General features: G+C 45.9%; 1 protein-coding gene across 1 annotated transcript; it reads left to right on the forward strand.

Moving 5' to 3' along the window:
* The first annotated feature begins 14,804 nt into the window (after positions 1-14,804).
* On the forward strand, positions 14,805-15,191 carry LOC131291266 (small lysine-rich protein 1). Its single transcript, XM_058320454.1, has 2 exons — positions 14,805-14,907; positions 14,944-15,191. Exons 1-2 carry the CDS (start codon positions 14,805-14,807, stop codon positions 15,189-15,191), a joined length of 351 nt encoding a protein of 116 aa, XP_058176437.1.
* Positions 15,192-17,723: the final 2,532 nt, after the last annotated feature.

Here is a 17,723-nt window from a genome sequence, read left to right on the forward strand (position 1 = left end):
TTAATCAAAAAGGATAACGGATAGGATAACGAACTAAAGAACAGTATTACAATTTTGGCATTAAAATAAACAGGAGCAAACTGAAAAGGCACAAAGTAAACACTGCAGACATAAAGAGCAACTTAATTACACCGAAGATGTTATTCTTTGGTTTCCTTAATCGAAAAACATTAGCTTCCCACGGTGCATCGAAGAAAAACTGTCAAATTGTTACTGAAATCAAAAATTTCTAAAAGTATTATTTTACGTGTATCATTGAAAAGTGCGTAGCAGAACGTCACCACGTCGATATACAGGGGTTTGCTATTGTTTGACTATCTTATATTTTCACAAACCAATGTTTATCAGTTTCTAACAGTTTCTGATTTTGTTACAATCAATTTTCCATCTTAAAAATTAAAACAAGGCACCAAAAATGATCACTTTTGAGTTATGGAAGCAGAATATGTACAACCTAAGATACATTTAGTAGAAAAAGTTCGATAATGAATAAATTTACCCTGGTACGTTTTTGCTCCCTGCTGGGAATGTTTTAATTTTCGTCTAATCTCATGAATTCAAGGAATATGGGTACAAGTGTTTTCAGTTGGATTGAGGGATAATTGAATGTATTGAAGTGAGATAGTTTTTCAACACTTGTTAAAGCTTATACTTTGTAAGACACATTCTGTACGGAAAGTGTACAAAAAAGATACAACAAATCGGTGCTTGTTCTTTATTACACAATCGAATACACTGGAATAAGTCTCTTCTTCTTTTACAAACTTCAGATATACTACAATTGCTCTTCATCACAGACTAAACTTATTTTTTTCTTCTCTTTGTTTAATTTTCACGTGAGGTTTTCTTCCTTTATGACGGGAGTAAATTGAAAGGGTTCAAAAGCCATTCGTCATCTCACTGAAGAGTTGCGCAATTAGAATTTCACTAATTGAATAAAGCGAACTCTTTAAGATTGAGTTCTCCTGCTGAGGAATGTTTTGTCTCCCCGTTTGGAGAATATCGACAAGAGGTTGCCAATAGAAACCAACAAAATGGCGCCGTTTTGTGGCGCCTGCGCTTTTTGTCTAACGCTTGCGAATGGAAAGAAAACCCGCTGGAACTGGATGGAGGAAACGCAAACGGTGGCAGATGAGAACGTTGCATTGACGAAGTGACCTTTCCGAGCTATCGCAGCACAGGTGCAACCGTCGTGGAGGAGGATGGTTCGCAACCTGCCACTGCCAAGCGTAGCTGTCACCCGATGACATCTAGCCGGCCACCGCAGGTGCCTTTCTCTCTTTCCCCGCTCATTGCTCATCACTCATCCTTATCTGCACATCGGCCGGGTCTTCCGTTTTCTCGGTTCCTATCCTGCACACCCCCGTTTTGCTGGAAAAAGAATGAAACAGGACCCTTACGCTCCTTTAAATGGTTCCTTTTTGGGAGGTCTCTTTGTTTTTCGATTCCACTGCCCGGACCAGGGTAGGGAAAAGGACCGCGGAGGAGAGGACCTAGCGACCATGCTGACACCGAGTGCGAGGCATCTCCTTTCCCTTCGCTCAGCATCTGTCAACAGCAACAGCCCTGCGACAAGTAGCGAAGCATCGAAGGCTACGCTCAACCTTTTTTCTTCTCGGTTGGAATCAATTACACAAACGACCTGGCGCCAGGGATTCCCTTCCCTTTCCCGGCCCAAACTGCTACCAATTGGCTACGATCCGCCTCCGTCTCATCAATTATCCCACTTCGGTATGTTTTGTGTTGATACCTCGAGGAAAGTGATTTCTCAAAACACTCCATCGAAGCCCGGGTCCTTTTCATTGCCTTGGGTAACATTTAAATCCAAGCGATGATGTATCCAAACTGTAACCAATTGTTGTTTACTTAATCAATCCGGTGTTTAGTAAAACAATAAAAACTTTTATTTTTTACTCTCTTAAAAGACTGTGGAATGGATGAAATCTACTTGACGGTAAACATGTTGTTTATTTATTTTCTTGCTTTAACCTACTTATTTGTTATTTCTTAATTGAAAAATTTACAGGATAGAGGAAGATAATTATGTCTTCAGATACTTTGGAAAGGTTTACATCTTTAAAAACAATTGTTAATCAAACTGCTTGAAAAAACAAGTGGTAGAAAAATGGAAACAATTCAAACAACAAAGAAACAGCCTAAAACTTGCTTCACCTATTTCAAACACTTCAGAAGAGTAGTGTTTTTTAGTTTTTAATGGAGCCAACAATTATCCAACAGATACTATGTTCAATATACAATACGGCACGTTCCGTAAAACTAGAAATAAAAAAAAACTATGTTCAAGAAAGGGTTTAACAATTAAATAATTTTGTTCATAGAAAATGACATTTTGGATTTAATAAGCTATAAAGCATGTAGAAACAAATTAGAAAATAATATAAAACCAATTAATATAAATTAAAAATTGTGTTAAGTAAACACAAAATTAAAAGGTGAAATAGTTGAGAAGTGCATATTTTTAGGACTGTCAATTGATAGCTGCTAATCTACCTTTTACTCCAAGAAGAATAACAGTTAGGCAAGATGACTTACAAGATGTAGGTGCCCTTTATAAGGCGCAATGCTCCTGCAGAAGAATTTAGCTTGCTCTCTCGGATGTTTCGATGGCTCGGGCCATATGGGACTGGCCGGAAAACAAGACCCAAATTCCGGGCATCTGCAGTCGCATGTAGTGCAAACCCGCCCGAAAGCTGCTGCCCGCGTATCGTGTGGTCGCGTACCGTGGCGGCCTCCCCTAATTTATTGCCAATTTAATGCGTATTTTATGTGCCCATAGAGATAGCGTTAAGTATTCATTTACATTAGCCGTATCGGGCAGCGCGCGTTCGGTTGTGAGTGCTTTGGAGCGATCTTCTCCTCTGCGTTACAGTTTTGTTTCTTCCACTCCACCACGTCGGACGTCACAGAAAATTCCCAAAACCCAAAAGCTTGGCTGCAGCGCCTTCCAAAACACGAACGGTCAGCAATCGGTATCGGTTTTTCGGGTCAGTATTATTGCGAGTCTTTTATCGCTTAATTTGCGACGACAACCATTAAGAGGTGACAACCGGGCGAGAGGTGAACTTGGGCACTTGTAGTTGATGTTGCATTGGTGCAGTAGAACAAACAGTTGTACTCAACGAAGGATATAATCGAAAGACTTGTGCATCGTGATTTCCACGAATCATTTCTATATATTTCAATTTCCTAATTAAACTATTCTTCCTCTTCAATAATAATTTGTTTCGTTTTCTATCTTGTCGTAATCCACTCTGGCCAAGATCAATCACAAGACTGCCTCGTTCAATAGTTCTTACTTCAATATATCTACTTTTCCTTACTTTTCTTTTATATTCGTTGACAACTAGCTTGCGAATGATTTCATTTTTTTATTAGTTCGAATACGAAGTTTCGTTGCATCGCATTCAACATTGATTCATTTTTAATTCCGGTCAATTCGTTCCATTATTATTATTCCAAACTATTTAACCCCGCTCAATCCTTACACTGTGATTCTCCTAAAATTGAAGGTAGTAAAGAAACAATCGATAGGAATGTAGCTGAAACTAGTTTTATTTTCCTACTACCTACCTTCGGTTTTCGATTGAATGTTGTTGATCGATTTGGGATTGTCTCATTTAATCGAACTGGTGAAAGTTCGTTTATAAAACTGTTCGAATTTGAGGTTAATTCATTTTAGGTTTAATTTAATCATTGAAACTTTGTTGTGTTCTTTCCAATACGAGATCTTAGTGAGTTTGTAACATGATGAGATGGCATAGTAACATGAATTGGCATCATGTTTTCTTTGCAAAAGTATCAATTTACCATACTCATTCGAAGTTTTCCAATTATAATTTGCTTATCCTTATGAGACCTCTTGAGTTATCAATTTGTTTACCTCTTTGCGGATCAGGAATTGGCTTCAATTTATCTTCGCAAGAGTATTATTTTACCATTCTCTTTCGAAGTTTTTCGTGATATTTTTACAAATTTCCACATTTAACTGATTCCTGTTTGTTTCATTATTTGACCAAACAGTGTTACGTAAGCTGTTCAGCTTTTTATCAATAATTGCGCTAAGCCAATCTTAAACGTACTTAAATTCCAACTTGTTCCTATTCTTCTTCCAGCTCTTCTTGATCCTCACGTTAGGATGACGAATGAAATGTTACGAACTGTTTCATCCGATCGAAAGATGTGTACAAGTGAAGGAAAGCTACCGTCCTCCGAGGCTCGGGTGATAAGATCACAGCTATAAAACTTTCCCAACCAATTAAGACCTATCACGCTGATGGCAAAATGTGGCAAAAAGTTGGAAAACATTATCGATGAACCGCCGATGCACCCACCCATTGGTTGCGTTGGTTTGATTTTATGTGCCTCGTTAAAATATGTTCATAGTTGTATAAATTTGCATTTATTGCACCCGGCCAACCCGGCGGGGGGGTTGCCTGGATGCTGCGGCAAACGACGGCAAACGTTTTATTTCCTTTAAACGATGCGAATTTAATATCCACCGGTCGCCGGTTTATTGTGACAGTATGCAAAACGGCAAAGGAATTGCTTGGAAGTGGTCATTACGGACGCATCGTTAAACGCCAAGCGCCGGCGATGAAGAATGCAACATTGTTGCCATGGTGAGCCAACGTTTGATTGAAAATATGTGCATCACGGTGCGGCTTGCCAAGCTGTAATAAAGTTGGTGAGGAACGCACTCGAAACATGTATTGTATTGCGGCGCTAAAGTGCATCTCGACTGCGTGTGACGACTTTTCCCAATTGGGGTAACCTTTCGAGACCCTAACTCCGGCGGAGTGGAGTGTGAAGAGGCAAAAGGGCTGTTGAACCACTCTTCAAAAAGGAAGTGGATAAAATCGGGAACGTACGCACTCGAAAGGTACCGTCAACATCCATCAACGACATTGTTGAACCAGAGATTGCAGCGCACTGATCCTAAGTACTCCACTCGCCCGAACAGCGCATTAGCTTAATGAGGGACCTCTTGACAGTAGTTGTTGACGGTTCTGTTGATTACCCTTTTATTCCCCGGCTCGCTGCGCTTTTCCGATCGCCCGGGGGAAAAACCCTCCCCGGGCCCGCTTCCCTTAGGGGTGCTAAGTGGAAAAAGATGTCCCTCCAGTGTTGGATTCTTCGTTAACCATTTTATAGACTTCCGTTTCGTGTAGCCGACTTTCCGGAGCGACCGGATTTCCCGCGACACGAACCGGAAGCCACACAGCGCACACAGCGCACACAGCGTGGGACTACGGAGGGATTTTCCACGAAACCCCGGCCCACGAACCACTTCAATCCCGGGGCCAAAACAACATCGCCTTTTATGAGTCCTGCGGGAAATCAGGAAACGTATTTTAAAAATTAATTTCGATGACTTTTTCCATGCGTTGCCAGCAACCGGGGGAGGCTCTCCTGGGAGTTTCTTGCGAGCGAAGGGGAGGAAGGGGAGGGAGCGGAAAAACAGGAGTATAACAAATCGAGATGCTGCCCGGGATGATGCGTACGCGTCACGTGTGGCTCCGTGGGATTCGGGATTAGCATTCGCTCCGGAATCGATTCGAGGATGGTGTCTTATTTCAGAACGAGCCTTTTGGCATGAGGGTGCACACATACACACATACACACACACACAGCGAGCGAAATGGAAAATGCCGTTCATGCGTGTACGCGAACCTACTCGGAAAACGGGACCGAAACCACGACGGACCGAATGCACAATGGGCGTTTGTCGGGATGGAAGGTGGAAAACAAACTTACGTATAACATACATCAACAAGGTTTACTCCAAACTACACAATTTAACTAAGTAACATCCAAAATATTAAACTCCTAAGTCAAGCCAGCTCTGATACTGCTGTACTCAAAGCCCTAAAATTTAGAGAACTGAAACTCTGACAAATTGAAAAAATTGTACCATCTTTGCGCTTTTCGAACTCTGGTATTTGTTGTGTGATTTTATTTTATTTTTTTTATATATATTTGGACGGCCAGGCCGTATTGTACTTTTTGTACCAAAATATAACATTTTTCTTAACCTAATGCTTAACACTAATTGTAGCGTGGCATTTCCTCCAGCTAATCGCGGCTGTAACCTTATCCCGGGTTAACTCGGTTGTGGTTGGCGGGTTGGCTGTGGTGTGTGATTTTATTTGTTTAAAAGAAAAAAACATAAGAAGTTTGTTGTTTCAAACTATCGAATAAACCGGATAAACTATAGATAAAATAAAAACTTAAACTGCAACAAGAAAAAGCGTAATTAGGCCCACAACTGAAAACCACATTGCGACATTACCGATTTACACTTAACTATACTGCATTTTTTCCTGTTATTTCTCATATTTACTTTTTGCTACTGTTCACTTTCCATGTATTTAGTTCCACTAAACGACCGAATATCATCACTTTTTTTAATTTTTTTTATTTAGCATTACAAGAGAATATTTTTATGGCGTAAAAAATATGGAGTGAACAGTACTAAAGAATGGCGTAAACATTTATCGCCAAAACCTACTATCATTACATATAAAATTTGTTTCATTATTTGTACATGCATATGAGTCGTGGAAAAATTCTAGCCTATCGAAAACAAGCGTTGACGCCAACTTATCCTTATCATGTAGCACGCAAACTTCACGTATAATTTGATACACTTTAGACTGTAATTTAGAAATGCATGACAATAAAATTTGATGAGGAATTCGAGGTTCACGTGGATGAACCATGGCCTTTGAAGATTAAAAGAACCGATTGAAACCGTTTGTGTGTGTGTATTTTCGGATACAAAGGTGGATACAAAATAAAACAAAAAACATTTGTTTGAACATCGTTACAGAGTTGATCAGTGATAAAGCACTCTGTTAGGTACAAATAAGTATAGCAATATTATATTTTAATTCTAATGTGAAAAGATTTAAAATAATTTTGTCCCGCGTCATTACTCCATGGTGCCACACTGTGCTCCGATGAGTTCTCAGACAGTTCAGGCTTACCGATCGATCTGGAAACGTCGTCCCAAAGAATCGGTGCTATCTGTGCAACACCAACAGCATCATTTCCGACCATAATCATTATGTTGATGTATTATTCTTAATTTGAAAGTTAGACACTGGCGAAAAAAGAGCAGCCCGAAAGCGGGCCGAGTGTTTTCCCCTCATCTCATCGTCGAGAAAACGGCATCACCCTCGACGGTTTTCCCGGGGGTTGTCGAGCCGGTTAGATTCGCGATGGCACTGGTTTGCTCTCTGTCACCGTGTAATGATTTTCCCAAAATCCTAGCACACCAAACCAGCGCCCTCTCCTCGTTCCCCTCCCTCCCCCCCGAACGTCCGTTTGTAACGCTTCGGTGACGCGGAAAATTGTATTACTCCGGCGCTCCGGCGCGCGTCCGTGTACGCTTGTTATCCAGCTTTTGATGTCTCATTTATGGCCGAAAGCAGCGTACCAGCAGGCCGAGGAAATCGCCCTCCGTGCTGGCGTGCTGGAAAAAGGGGCCACCCGGTCGTAATCCCGGAGAAAATCCCAAAATCCACCTGATCCGGCCCACGAAGCCCCCGGGTAACAAATGACTCTACCGTTCACCGCACACGACCCAGTCCGCTCCGTCCGGCCAGCATCACCACCGGAAGGGGGAAAAACCACCGCCAAACGCCAAACAATGGGGAAAACCGTATAACCTTAAAAAGAAAGTAATACACTTAGCGGGTGAAATATTGCAAAATAAGTTCGCAGCGCGCACGTGACGCATAGGGAGGGGGGAGGGTGGAGGGAAGGGGGAATGGGCTCTGGTACGGCTCAAGTGGAGCATTAAATGTCAAATGAAAATTACATTTCCACTTGACGCCAGCCATCCCTTCCACCATTTTCCAGCACCATCCTAACACTCCGGTTCTAATTTTAAAAGGGTTAATGGTAGCTGCGCAAGAGGAAAACCGGGGAGGGGGTGCAACCCGGGGTGAAGTGATGCCCATAAATCCTCCCGGCAACAGATTCGTGCCGATTCAGTGCTGCCCAACGGGAAAGGGTTAATTGACAAACATGAGGCGGGTGATGTTTTCCTACGAACAAATGGGGGTTTTGTAGATGAAAAACTCTGATTGCATTCGGGAGGTTAATCGGACAGCGGGAGGGGGAGGGGGCATGCGAAAGATTCGGAAGGTGCTGTAAATGGAATAATAAAACGTCCCTCGGCGAAGTGTTTGGCTTTTAATTCCGCGATATGTTCGAACGTAATGTGACGGTAATAGAATTAAATTAAAAACAAAAAGATAGACAAACATATGTCCTTTTCCGAACCTAAGATATTAGGTATGTTTTTACTTTTTTGTATAATAAAATAATGTTTGCACATTTTGGGTAACAGAGCTACGTTTTTCTCTTGCAATGCAACATGCACCTCTTCAGCGAAAAACATTTATTTATATTCTTTTACATTTTTGTAATTGAATAGTACCTTTTTTAAGCACAATCGTTTTTGATAAACATTTCATATACAAATTTTTAAACAAACAGTTTTAAAAACTAAAGCAAAGATAAACATTCACAAAGGATACATAAGTGTAATAACTACAAGCTTCTGATATATTATTTCACTACGATATCAGTGTAAAATGCTGATAAGGATTGGTGCCATCACCCGCGAAGTGGATAAAATGGGACTTTCGATAAATGGGTAGTAATTATCGATATTTTAAAATTATTTGTTATTTTTAAATAGATTTGATTTTTTAAAGTTTAGTGTGTTTAGTTAAATTTGTAATCAACACGAAATGATTTATCAAAAAGAAAATATTCATTCGATAAGAATGTAGAATTCGTACAACTTTGATTTGTTTTTAGTTTGCAGAGGTGGTGATTGACTAAGTTTGGAAAATGTTAGTTGTTTACCTTATGTTTATACATTGTTCTATTTTCTTGAATGTTCTTTTTATGAATCCAATCCTTTCCTTTCGTATTCGTGAAAATACATATTTATGTCCTCAAAGTAGATACTTGTTGAAGTTTTTGAACATTTGATATAATCTCATACTCAATTTCGTGTTCTGTGTTTAACTTTTACGTTACCATGTTCCATTGCTTTATGTATTTGACAACTGCATAATTCAACCAGCAACATGTCGGTGCATTTTCGCCAGCTTCCCTCGATGCTTAAAGAAAGAAGAGTGTTCGAGTTCGTGAGATTCGTTCTGGAAATGGTGCCTTAACCTTAACCAATCCTGTCTTATCCACGCTCCGCGGATTTTTTTTTACTTGTCCGAGCATTTTATTGCAGCGCTTCGGGGTGTGTTCGTTCATTTTGCAGGTTTTGTTTTTTGTTTGTTTTTAGTCTGTTGGCTCAAAAATTAAGGCAAATGCTTCGCGTTGACGCGGAATTAATTAACCACTGCGGACTCATCTGGGGGAGGGACGGAGTGAAAAGGGAAAGTGTTTTTGAGTGGCAGATTGAGGGGTTTTGGATTTGGTGTGTTTGGTACTACACGATCTAATGAATCCGGGAACTGCGTGGTGACACGAAAATGAAAGCATTACGGTCGGTTCGTTCGAAAAGGATATTGCAGGGGAAGGAGTGTTCGAAAAAAGGCCAACAGAGGACCGGCAGGCAGGCAGGCACCCGGAAGAGGCTGCACACGAGGAAGCAATAAACATACATGCGATACAAGAAAGAGCAACGGGGAAAACACCCATTAAAAGTATGGCAGGCGATGTGTGTTAGGTGACGCTTTTTTCGCTCTTCCATATTTTTGTCGCATTTTGCTGGAGGAGGAAGGGCAGCCGAGCCGGCTCGAGGAGCTGACATCTGTTGCGGCCGTGTTCGGTGGGCGAGATCCGATAGCGAAGAGCAGAGATAAGATCGGACCATCGAAGTCCTACGGTGTGTGTCACCAGGATGTTGATTTCGGGCTGTCAACGAGCCTCGGAGGGTCTTTTCCTGAGGGTGATTCAGGGTCTCATAAACATGTAGCGCCGATAATCTCCCGGGCACGCGAGTGTGTGTGTGTGTGTCACCGGGTACCAACCAGTACCAACTTTTTGGTGCTCACTCAACGCACAAAAGATACGATAAGCTGTGAGCCGCTTGGCAGCTGCCTGCAGGAAGTTGCTCTTGTAGACTGTGCCGAATTCCAATGTCATCCTCAGGTTCAGGTCCTCATCCATGGCTGTGCTGGTAGAGAAGACAACCATGATGCCAGAATTGTTGAAGATAAATTGATAAACAGGCATCATGGACACAGTTTGTGGTCCAGCTTAATTAACCCAAAGTTCTCCGCCTCAGGAGTGAAGCTTCAGCTTCAGTTGATGGAGCGACGCCCCATTAGAGGGGTTCAGTTCATCTGCGATCTTAGCGAGGGGAGTTGTTGGAGTCTGGACTCACCATTCTTGCTATCAGACAATCCGGTAGCTTCATATACATCGCTGAGTTACTTTACGTAGAGAATACCCGTAGAGAGCCTTTCTGGCTGGAATATTGTCAACAAACCAGGCGTGTAATGGATGAAGCTGTCAAAACGACGGACTCGATCGGCCGATCCAACGTCATAACGGTATCAGGATACCCCACAATGAACCCCAAAGGTTCCCCAAATTATTTACGTTGCTGCAGGTGAGTTCCATTTGCATTTGCGAGCGGTGCGTCCTTTCGAAACAAACAATTCGCGTACTTTATGTCGACAGGAAGAAGAAATTGGCATCGACACGACATCTTAACGCGCATTTTTAATTAACCATCTATTTACATGCGTGTATATTGCTCTCGGAAACGAATGTTTGTTTAGCTGTGTGTGTGTGTCTGTATGTTTGACAAGCGAACGTGCAAACTTTGAACTTTATATGCAGGCAAGCAGCGACGCACCAAATGGCGACCATTCCTTTTTCGTTGCTTTGCTTCACGTTGGGCAAATTAGCTACTCATAATGGGGCTGTTAAATTAATCGGACCGACGCATCGAGGGACAGGAGAACGGGGGGAGTGGAGGAATGGAAAAGGAAATTTAATTAAAATATACATTAATGTTCTGCGCCTAACAGACATCGCCTACCTTTTGCCTTGCGCGGCCGCTTCATAGGGCAGGGCGTTAGCAGGCCTGTCCTGTCACCGGATGTTTGCGCAGTTCTTTGGCGACGAAAATGGTGGAAAGACAACATCGCTCCGCTGGATTCGGAAGCAGCAGCAGCCCCGAGGGCTCTATTTTGTGCGAGACGGAGCAGATCCTCTTTCCAGACCATCCTAGGAGGCGGCAGGTTGCTCAGAAGGTTGTGTTAGAGGTATACGATAAATAAAAGTATACATATACACACACACAGTAAGGAAAACAATCACTCCACGCCGCCAAGAACGCAAGCCAGAGGTTCGGGCTCGGCCTCGGAAGGTGGACGTGGAGAAATTCAGGGAAAAAAGGACGCCCGGACTACCCGAAGGGAAGGGCGGACCGGGGCTCATAAATCAATATTAACGATACACCTGAGGTCTCCTCTGGGTGCTTGAGGGGCGTTCGCAGGCCATAAGGCGGTGGAAATTTATATGCGAACGGGCAGCATGTCCCTAATTAGTATGTTAATTGTCAATTTATTTCTAGTATGAAAATTGATTACCAGCCACCAAAGTCCGGGTTCCAGCACGGGAGATTCCAGCGACAGAGCCGGCTTCGGAGACCAGAGTGCCCAGATCAGATAACAGCCTATCGGAGTAACCTAAAATAATGATCTTAAAGTGAAACCAAATACGTTGTGTGCCTCTCATCACTCATACCGAAGGTGAATTTTATGGCGTAGCGAGGCCTCCCGGCATCGACAGGACATTATTTGCGATGAGGTTCGGTGATTGATATGCGACATTGATGACATTTCGTGGAACAAACTCTACCAACTTCGCTGATTTGAACCAACGGAGGATCCAGACTGCCAGCAAAGAATCCTGAACCTCCAGTTCCTAAAACCACACAAGGTTACGATAATTCACCATGGAGTCGTTGCGGTAGAGATGCTTTCCAACGAGAAAGATAAAATACACTCTCGGGAAGACATTGGGTACAGAGTAGCAGCTGCAACACGGACCATCCGCTGACAGCGAGCATACGTTCAACGGATGGAACATGTAGTTTGGGAGCCGGAAAGCAACCAGAATCTAAAATTTTACAGTCGTTGTCGCTTGCTTTTAACCTATAACCTACCAACAATTGAAATAGAGCATCCGTTTCAGTCTCTAACGCATAAACTATGTTTGTTTCACCATCATCTCTGTTTGTTACAGATTTCAATTGTCCCAGATTATGTCTCTAACCAAAATTTTGGTCATTTGGCGTGAATTAAAAAACGATTTAGTTAAAATTAATACAGAGGTTTATTATATAGATAAACCACAGTAAATGTTTTTGTTAAGAAGTAAAACTACGTAACAACGAGGAATAAATAGATTGCTGAGGAACTAGAACGGATTTGTCAGAAGGTGTTCACTTAAGCTACTAGAAGATGAATGCAATCTGCCACTGCAGTGAAGTAACATTTGACACTTCTGCTGAATGTGATTTTTTGATGCATTACCACCCTGAGTAGATCACTGCAATGTTGCAGTCAAGCACGCAAAGAAAACTAGCGATGACTGTCACTTTCAGCTGAAGAGTCAAATGTCATTTCATTGCAGTGAAACATTGCATTCGTCTAAAACAATAACACCTGCCCTCGAGACAACAGTTACCGGTAACGCCTGTTAAAAGACCCAAGGTAACGATACTTTTCACTCACTCCTCTCTATCTCTATTTCTCTTTCTCGAACCGTTCGTGAAGCTGCTGCAGGTCAATCGGTGCTAAAGTACACAAAACCGAACCCAAACACTGCATTTAGCGCATAAGCAATGACTACCACGCGGAGGTCAAGGAGTCTGCCGCAGGGTGTTGTAGAAGACGGAAAGGAGGCGAGCGCCAGCGAAATGTGATGAGGGGAGGGGGGCTTGGGAACGAAAGGCGAGTATAAAAGGGAGCACACACAGGACGCAGATAATAGCACGGTAACAGTAACAGTAATAGAAACAATAAAGCATTAATGGCAGCGATTCGAGCCATCACCGCGTGAGCAAACAAGAGTGAGAAACCAGACAGCGTCTGCAGGGAAACGATCCCACCGCCTGCAGAAGAGGCCGAGTTCTCCCTGGAGCTGGAGCAGAGAGATCACACCGTGCGGACGGCGCGGATCCGGGCCCCACGGGAAAATGGAAAAATTGATAGGACCACCCCTTTAATGAAGCCCTAATTATAGGCTGTGGTCCGGAGCATGTGGCACCCACGATGGACGTGGCGTTGAAACGGACCCTCTTTCGGGGGGGTTTGCGGACGTGCTTGTTGGGCGTTTTGCAAAGTTGCTTTTCGTTCCATTCCCTCGTTGCATTTTTCCTGCGCCCTGCCTGCCTTCCCCTGCTCCGGCTCTAGGACGCCTTTTGAGGCGCAGGATCGTCGCAAGCAGGAGTTCCCACTGTTGGGCAAACTACACCTTGAGCACCTCCTTCCGGCCGTCTGGAGGTGCCGATTTGTACCTGTGGGGTCGCTGAAGAGATCGAAAGAGAGAGAGAGTGAGAGGTGGTCCTTTTTTGCTTGTTGCTTCCCGAACTCCGGAGCGGGAGCCTCCAAAATCCGTAGTACCCCGTACGGTCGTGCAGGTCAATGCGCGAAGAAACCGGGTCAATAAGGGCGAATACGGGCGAAGGATTAATTACGCGATACGCGAATCAGAGGTCCCGAGTCGACTCGATGGCTTCCAGGCGGTAAACGCCTCATAAATCTTCCAACACAGGCAGCTCAGCGGTTCGGTCCTTGCGCCAGCGTCGTCTCCACGCCAACCGATCCTGGGGACTGGGCGACGCGGGACCGGGATCGTGCTTTTCCCCGATGGTTCGATCGTGCGCCTTACACGAAGCCTATGGTTACAGGGTACGGTGTTACATCGGATTGGTTGATTTATTGATCGGCCGCAATCGGAATGCCGACCGGAGCCTTCTGGACCCCGCGTGCCGCGAACCCTCTCGCGTAATGAATGAAGGCGCTGACAGGCAGAACCAGGTTCCCCGATCCGCGACGCCGAGGACCACCGGACGCGCATCGCGCGGTGAGTTACGAGCTCTTCCTAGCGGCACTCACTCTTCGAAAATCAGAGGTTTGCAACGCCCGGCCTTTGCACGTCCAGGCCGATGGGAGGCTGTTTGCGATGGGAAGGCAAAATTTAATTTCGATATTTATTGCCCGAGCGAGCAACCCTCTCCGCGCAAACCGCGGCGATAAGATCACGGGAAAAGCCGTGCGCCCTGCTTTGTTTTGCACCGGAGTGCCCTGCCGTGGTGCGTATGAATATTTATAAATTCGTGCACCGTTTGACAGCGGCCCGGTCTGAGAGGAACCTACCAGAGAGGCTGAGAAAACCCGAAAACAAAAAAAAAAATCGGCCCCCGGCAGAAGGAAACCGGCGGCAACAAATGCATGAACGCGCGAGTGATGAACGGCCTCTTGGAAATATTTACACGCATCTCCGCACCGTGGAAGTGCCTCGTGGTTCGTACTACTCCTGTGAATACCCCCAAAAGACAAACATTGGACCGTGGCGTTAAAAAATTAGCCTCCAAAAAAACAAAGAAGCTCGTCGGCGTTAGTCCACTACCTCGAGAATGTTTGTTGTCATGGCTACAGCAAGCAGGGTGGGTTCTGTTAGATCGATACGGGAACGCAGGAGGTTGTGCAAACAGCCGGTCCGCCAGCCGGTGCACGCCAGTCTGTGCGCGAACCTTGCACCGAACGCCTCGGCAAACGGTGATGGCCGGCAAGGGTAAGAAGAAAAAAGGAGGAAAAGACGCGTCGGCGGGTGCGGCGGGAGGTGCTGGCGGTGGTTCGGGCGGTGCCGGTGGTGGTGGTGGTGGTGGTGGTGGTGGTGGTGGTGCGGCTGGCGCCGGAGCGGTAGCGAAGGACAAGGCGGAGGCGGAGGAGGGCGACGAGGAGGATGGCGAGGCGAAGCCAAAGAAGGGCAAGGGCAAGAAGGGCAAGGGGAAGGGGGGCAAGTCGTCCAAGTTCCAGGGTGACATCTTCAACGAGGCGGCGATGGAGAACGCGTACTACATCTGCCACAACATCCAGGACGTGCTGAAGTCGCGCGGTTTCGCCTGGCCCGAGGGGCAGAAGAAGAAGAAGAAGGGGAAAAAGTAGGGACCCTGGTGGGTCTTTGGAGCTTTCCCGGCGAATCTAACCCCGTTGCGTAAACACTTCCGCGGCAATTGTTCGATCCTGAGCCTCGCCTGCTTTTGTCTCGACGAACTAGAGAACGCTGCCAAACAACAAGCTGTTGCTAGACAACGGCTCGCAGCCTTGTTCCTTCAAGCAAATGGCTCCAAAATGGTCACTACGACTAGTTCACTACGACTTCAACGTTCACGTTCGGCCATCCCTACGACAGACCGTTTGACAGACCGGAGTGCAAAACTCATCGGGAGTTAAGCTACATTTTAAAGTCGTTCCAAGTTCTAGTCAGTGCTCGCCGTCGTTCAGCTCCTGCAGTCCCAGGCTGGCAGGCTGGGAAAAGAAATACTCCGGAGTCCCCGCGGCGCTGGCACCCGTATCTCCGAGGCAATCAAGCCTCCGCAGCGCACCAGGAATGCCAGCAGGTAACGGCAGCCAAGCTCAAAATTCGAGGCCATCCAATATGGCGGAGCGGCCAGCTTGCCAAACTCACGACCGGTAGTCTCCGGAGCACGCCCGGACACTCGTGTCACCGCTGGACGCTAGGGGTCAAGGCTCCCGCCGGGATGGCTAGGGATTGATTGACTGGCTTGGACCGGTCGGGAGGCTGGTAGCAACAGGTAACCCTGGTGATCTAGGCATCCGGCCAGCATACTGGTACTTCTCGGAGTCCAAGAAAGTCAGCATAGTGGCGTCTCATGTGGAATTTGGGTTTTTCGTTTCTATTTTAGGCGCATTCCTTTTCCACTCCACGCGATCCAGATCCAGGGACTGCGACTGTGGGAGTGCAACGACCGGATTGACTCACAGGGACGTGAACAGGGATTTGCTCGCGCCTGCATTCCACTTCCGATGAAGCGAGATGAGGTGAGTATTCAGTAAGAGAGGGAGAACTTCACATGACATGTCCAGTATTCTGCGAATCGGCATCTCTCGGCTTCAAGCAACCGTGAGGACAGCGATACCGTTTTCCTGCTGATCCGGCGTGTGTGTGCTTCCCTTCTTCCAACTTTCCCCGCACGTCCCGAAACGCACAACGCAGCATGCAAATTGATGATTAGTTAAATAAAATAAAAGGTCTGGCAGAGACAAGCACTGGAGAGGGCGAAGTAGAGACAGCGTCGATGAAGGCCGGAAAGAAGAATCGGAGTGTGTGGGAGCCACGACAAGTTCGGAGCGAGATCCAAAACAAACATGAAGGCAGCGGGGGGAGAAAAAACACAGCGTCAGAAAATCCCAGAAAGCAGTAGGTGGTAAACAAATGAAACTCGAGATAAGCGAGGCTCGAGATGGATGCGAAACGCGCAAGAGTTGCCAGTGAGTTTGGGAATCTGATCAGATTCCTACGGCTCGACGGCTCGGCCGTCCCCTTCCCGCCCCTCGGTTCATCGGGCGACTCCAATTTCTCTCGCATGGTGGTGTTCCTGTGTTGTGGACGTGGTTCCTTGTTTTCCAACCAACCTCTCAGCCGTTGCCTAACGCCGTCGGTGTTATTGCCAGCTTGCTCGTAGGCACCAAAGACTCCAAGCATTAATGTGATCTGATCTGAGCAAAAGTGCAACACCATGGTTTGCTTGCGTTCCTGAGGCGTACCAGGCTTTCCACCACTCGGAAGAGCTTCTTCTCTGACGTCTCGACCGTTCGCTGCTACCGCGGGGTGTTTTACCTGGAAACCGGGAATCACGTTCCGATGATTGAGCTTAAGCAAACACATTTAGCTCGCCAAACCCCTTCGGTGCGTTTGAACTCCCCTCGGCCTCCAACTGCTCGAGCCTCTCACACACGCGTCTCCATTGTGCCTCGCAGCGCTGACGAGGTTCTCCGCCTTTGTCTCTCCGAAGGGTCAGCGTGGATCACCTGGTAGTCGTGATAGATGTTTAATGACCACGAATCATTCGAACGGACAGGACGTGGACGGACGAACCTGATTCCGAAGTGATACGATCATCAATCATTGCCAGCCAGCCAGAACCGATACGGCGGGATCGCGTCGTCTGTGGTGCTTCCGAGGTACAGGTCCGCTGCCGCGCGAGGAAGGAAGAACCGAGAGCCGGAGCCGCAGCCAGCGCACCCCCCGCTCTACCGGCGATCCACTACCGCTTGACGCAAATCGACTTGACGTGGGCGTCATATTAGGCGCATGGCGGATGCCGCTGATGAACTCCGGCATCGCCCGGAAACCGGTCCCAGGGGCCACGAGTTCACGCAATCCGGGGGCCAGATTGGAATGTCGGCTACCATTAAACCCTTATTGATGACAATGCGGACCGAACACGGGGCTGTTATTAAATTAGAGACCAGCACTGCCATCACACACGTTAAAAACAAGGGTTGAATAAACAAGCAACGAAACGTAAGGTGACGTGTGTTTCTTTCTTCCGAATTCGATGGATGGACTCTATCTTTAGAATGACCAGGAGTGCTTTGAGCCGTCGGACCTTGTCGGACGCGAACCTCTGCTGGCTTCCTGGAATTCGCTAGGCTGAGAAACTATCTGCGTAG

Source organism: Anopheles ziemanni, chromosome X, assembly GCF_943734765.1.
Source record: "Anopheles ziemanni chromosome X, idAnoZiCoDA_A2_x.2, whole genome shotgun sequence".
In the NCBI taxonomy this organism is placed as follows: Eukaryota; Metazoa; Arthropoda; class Insecta; order Diptera; family Culicidae; genus Anopheles; species Anopheles ziemanni.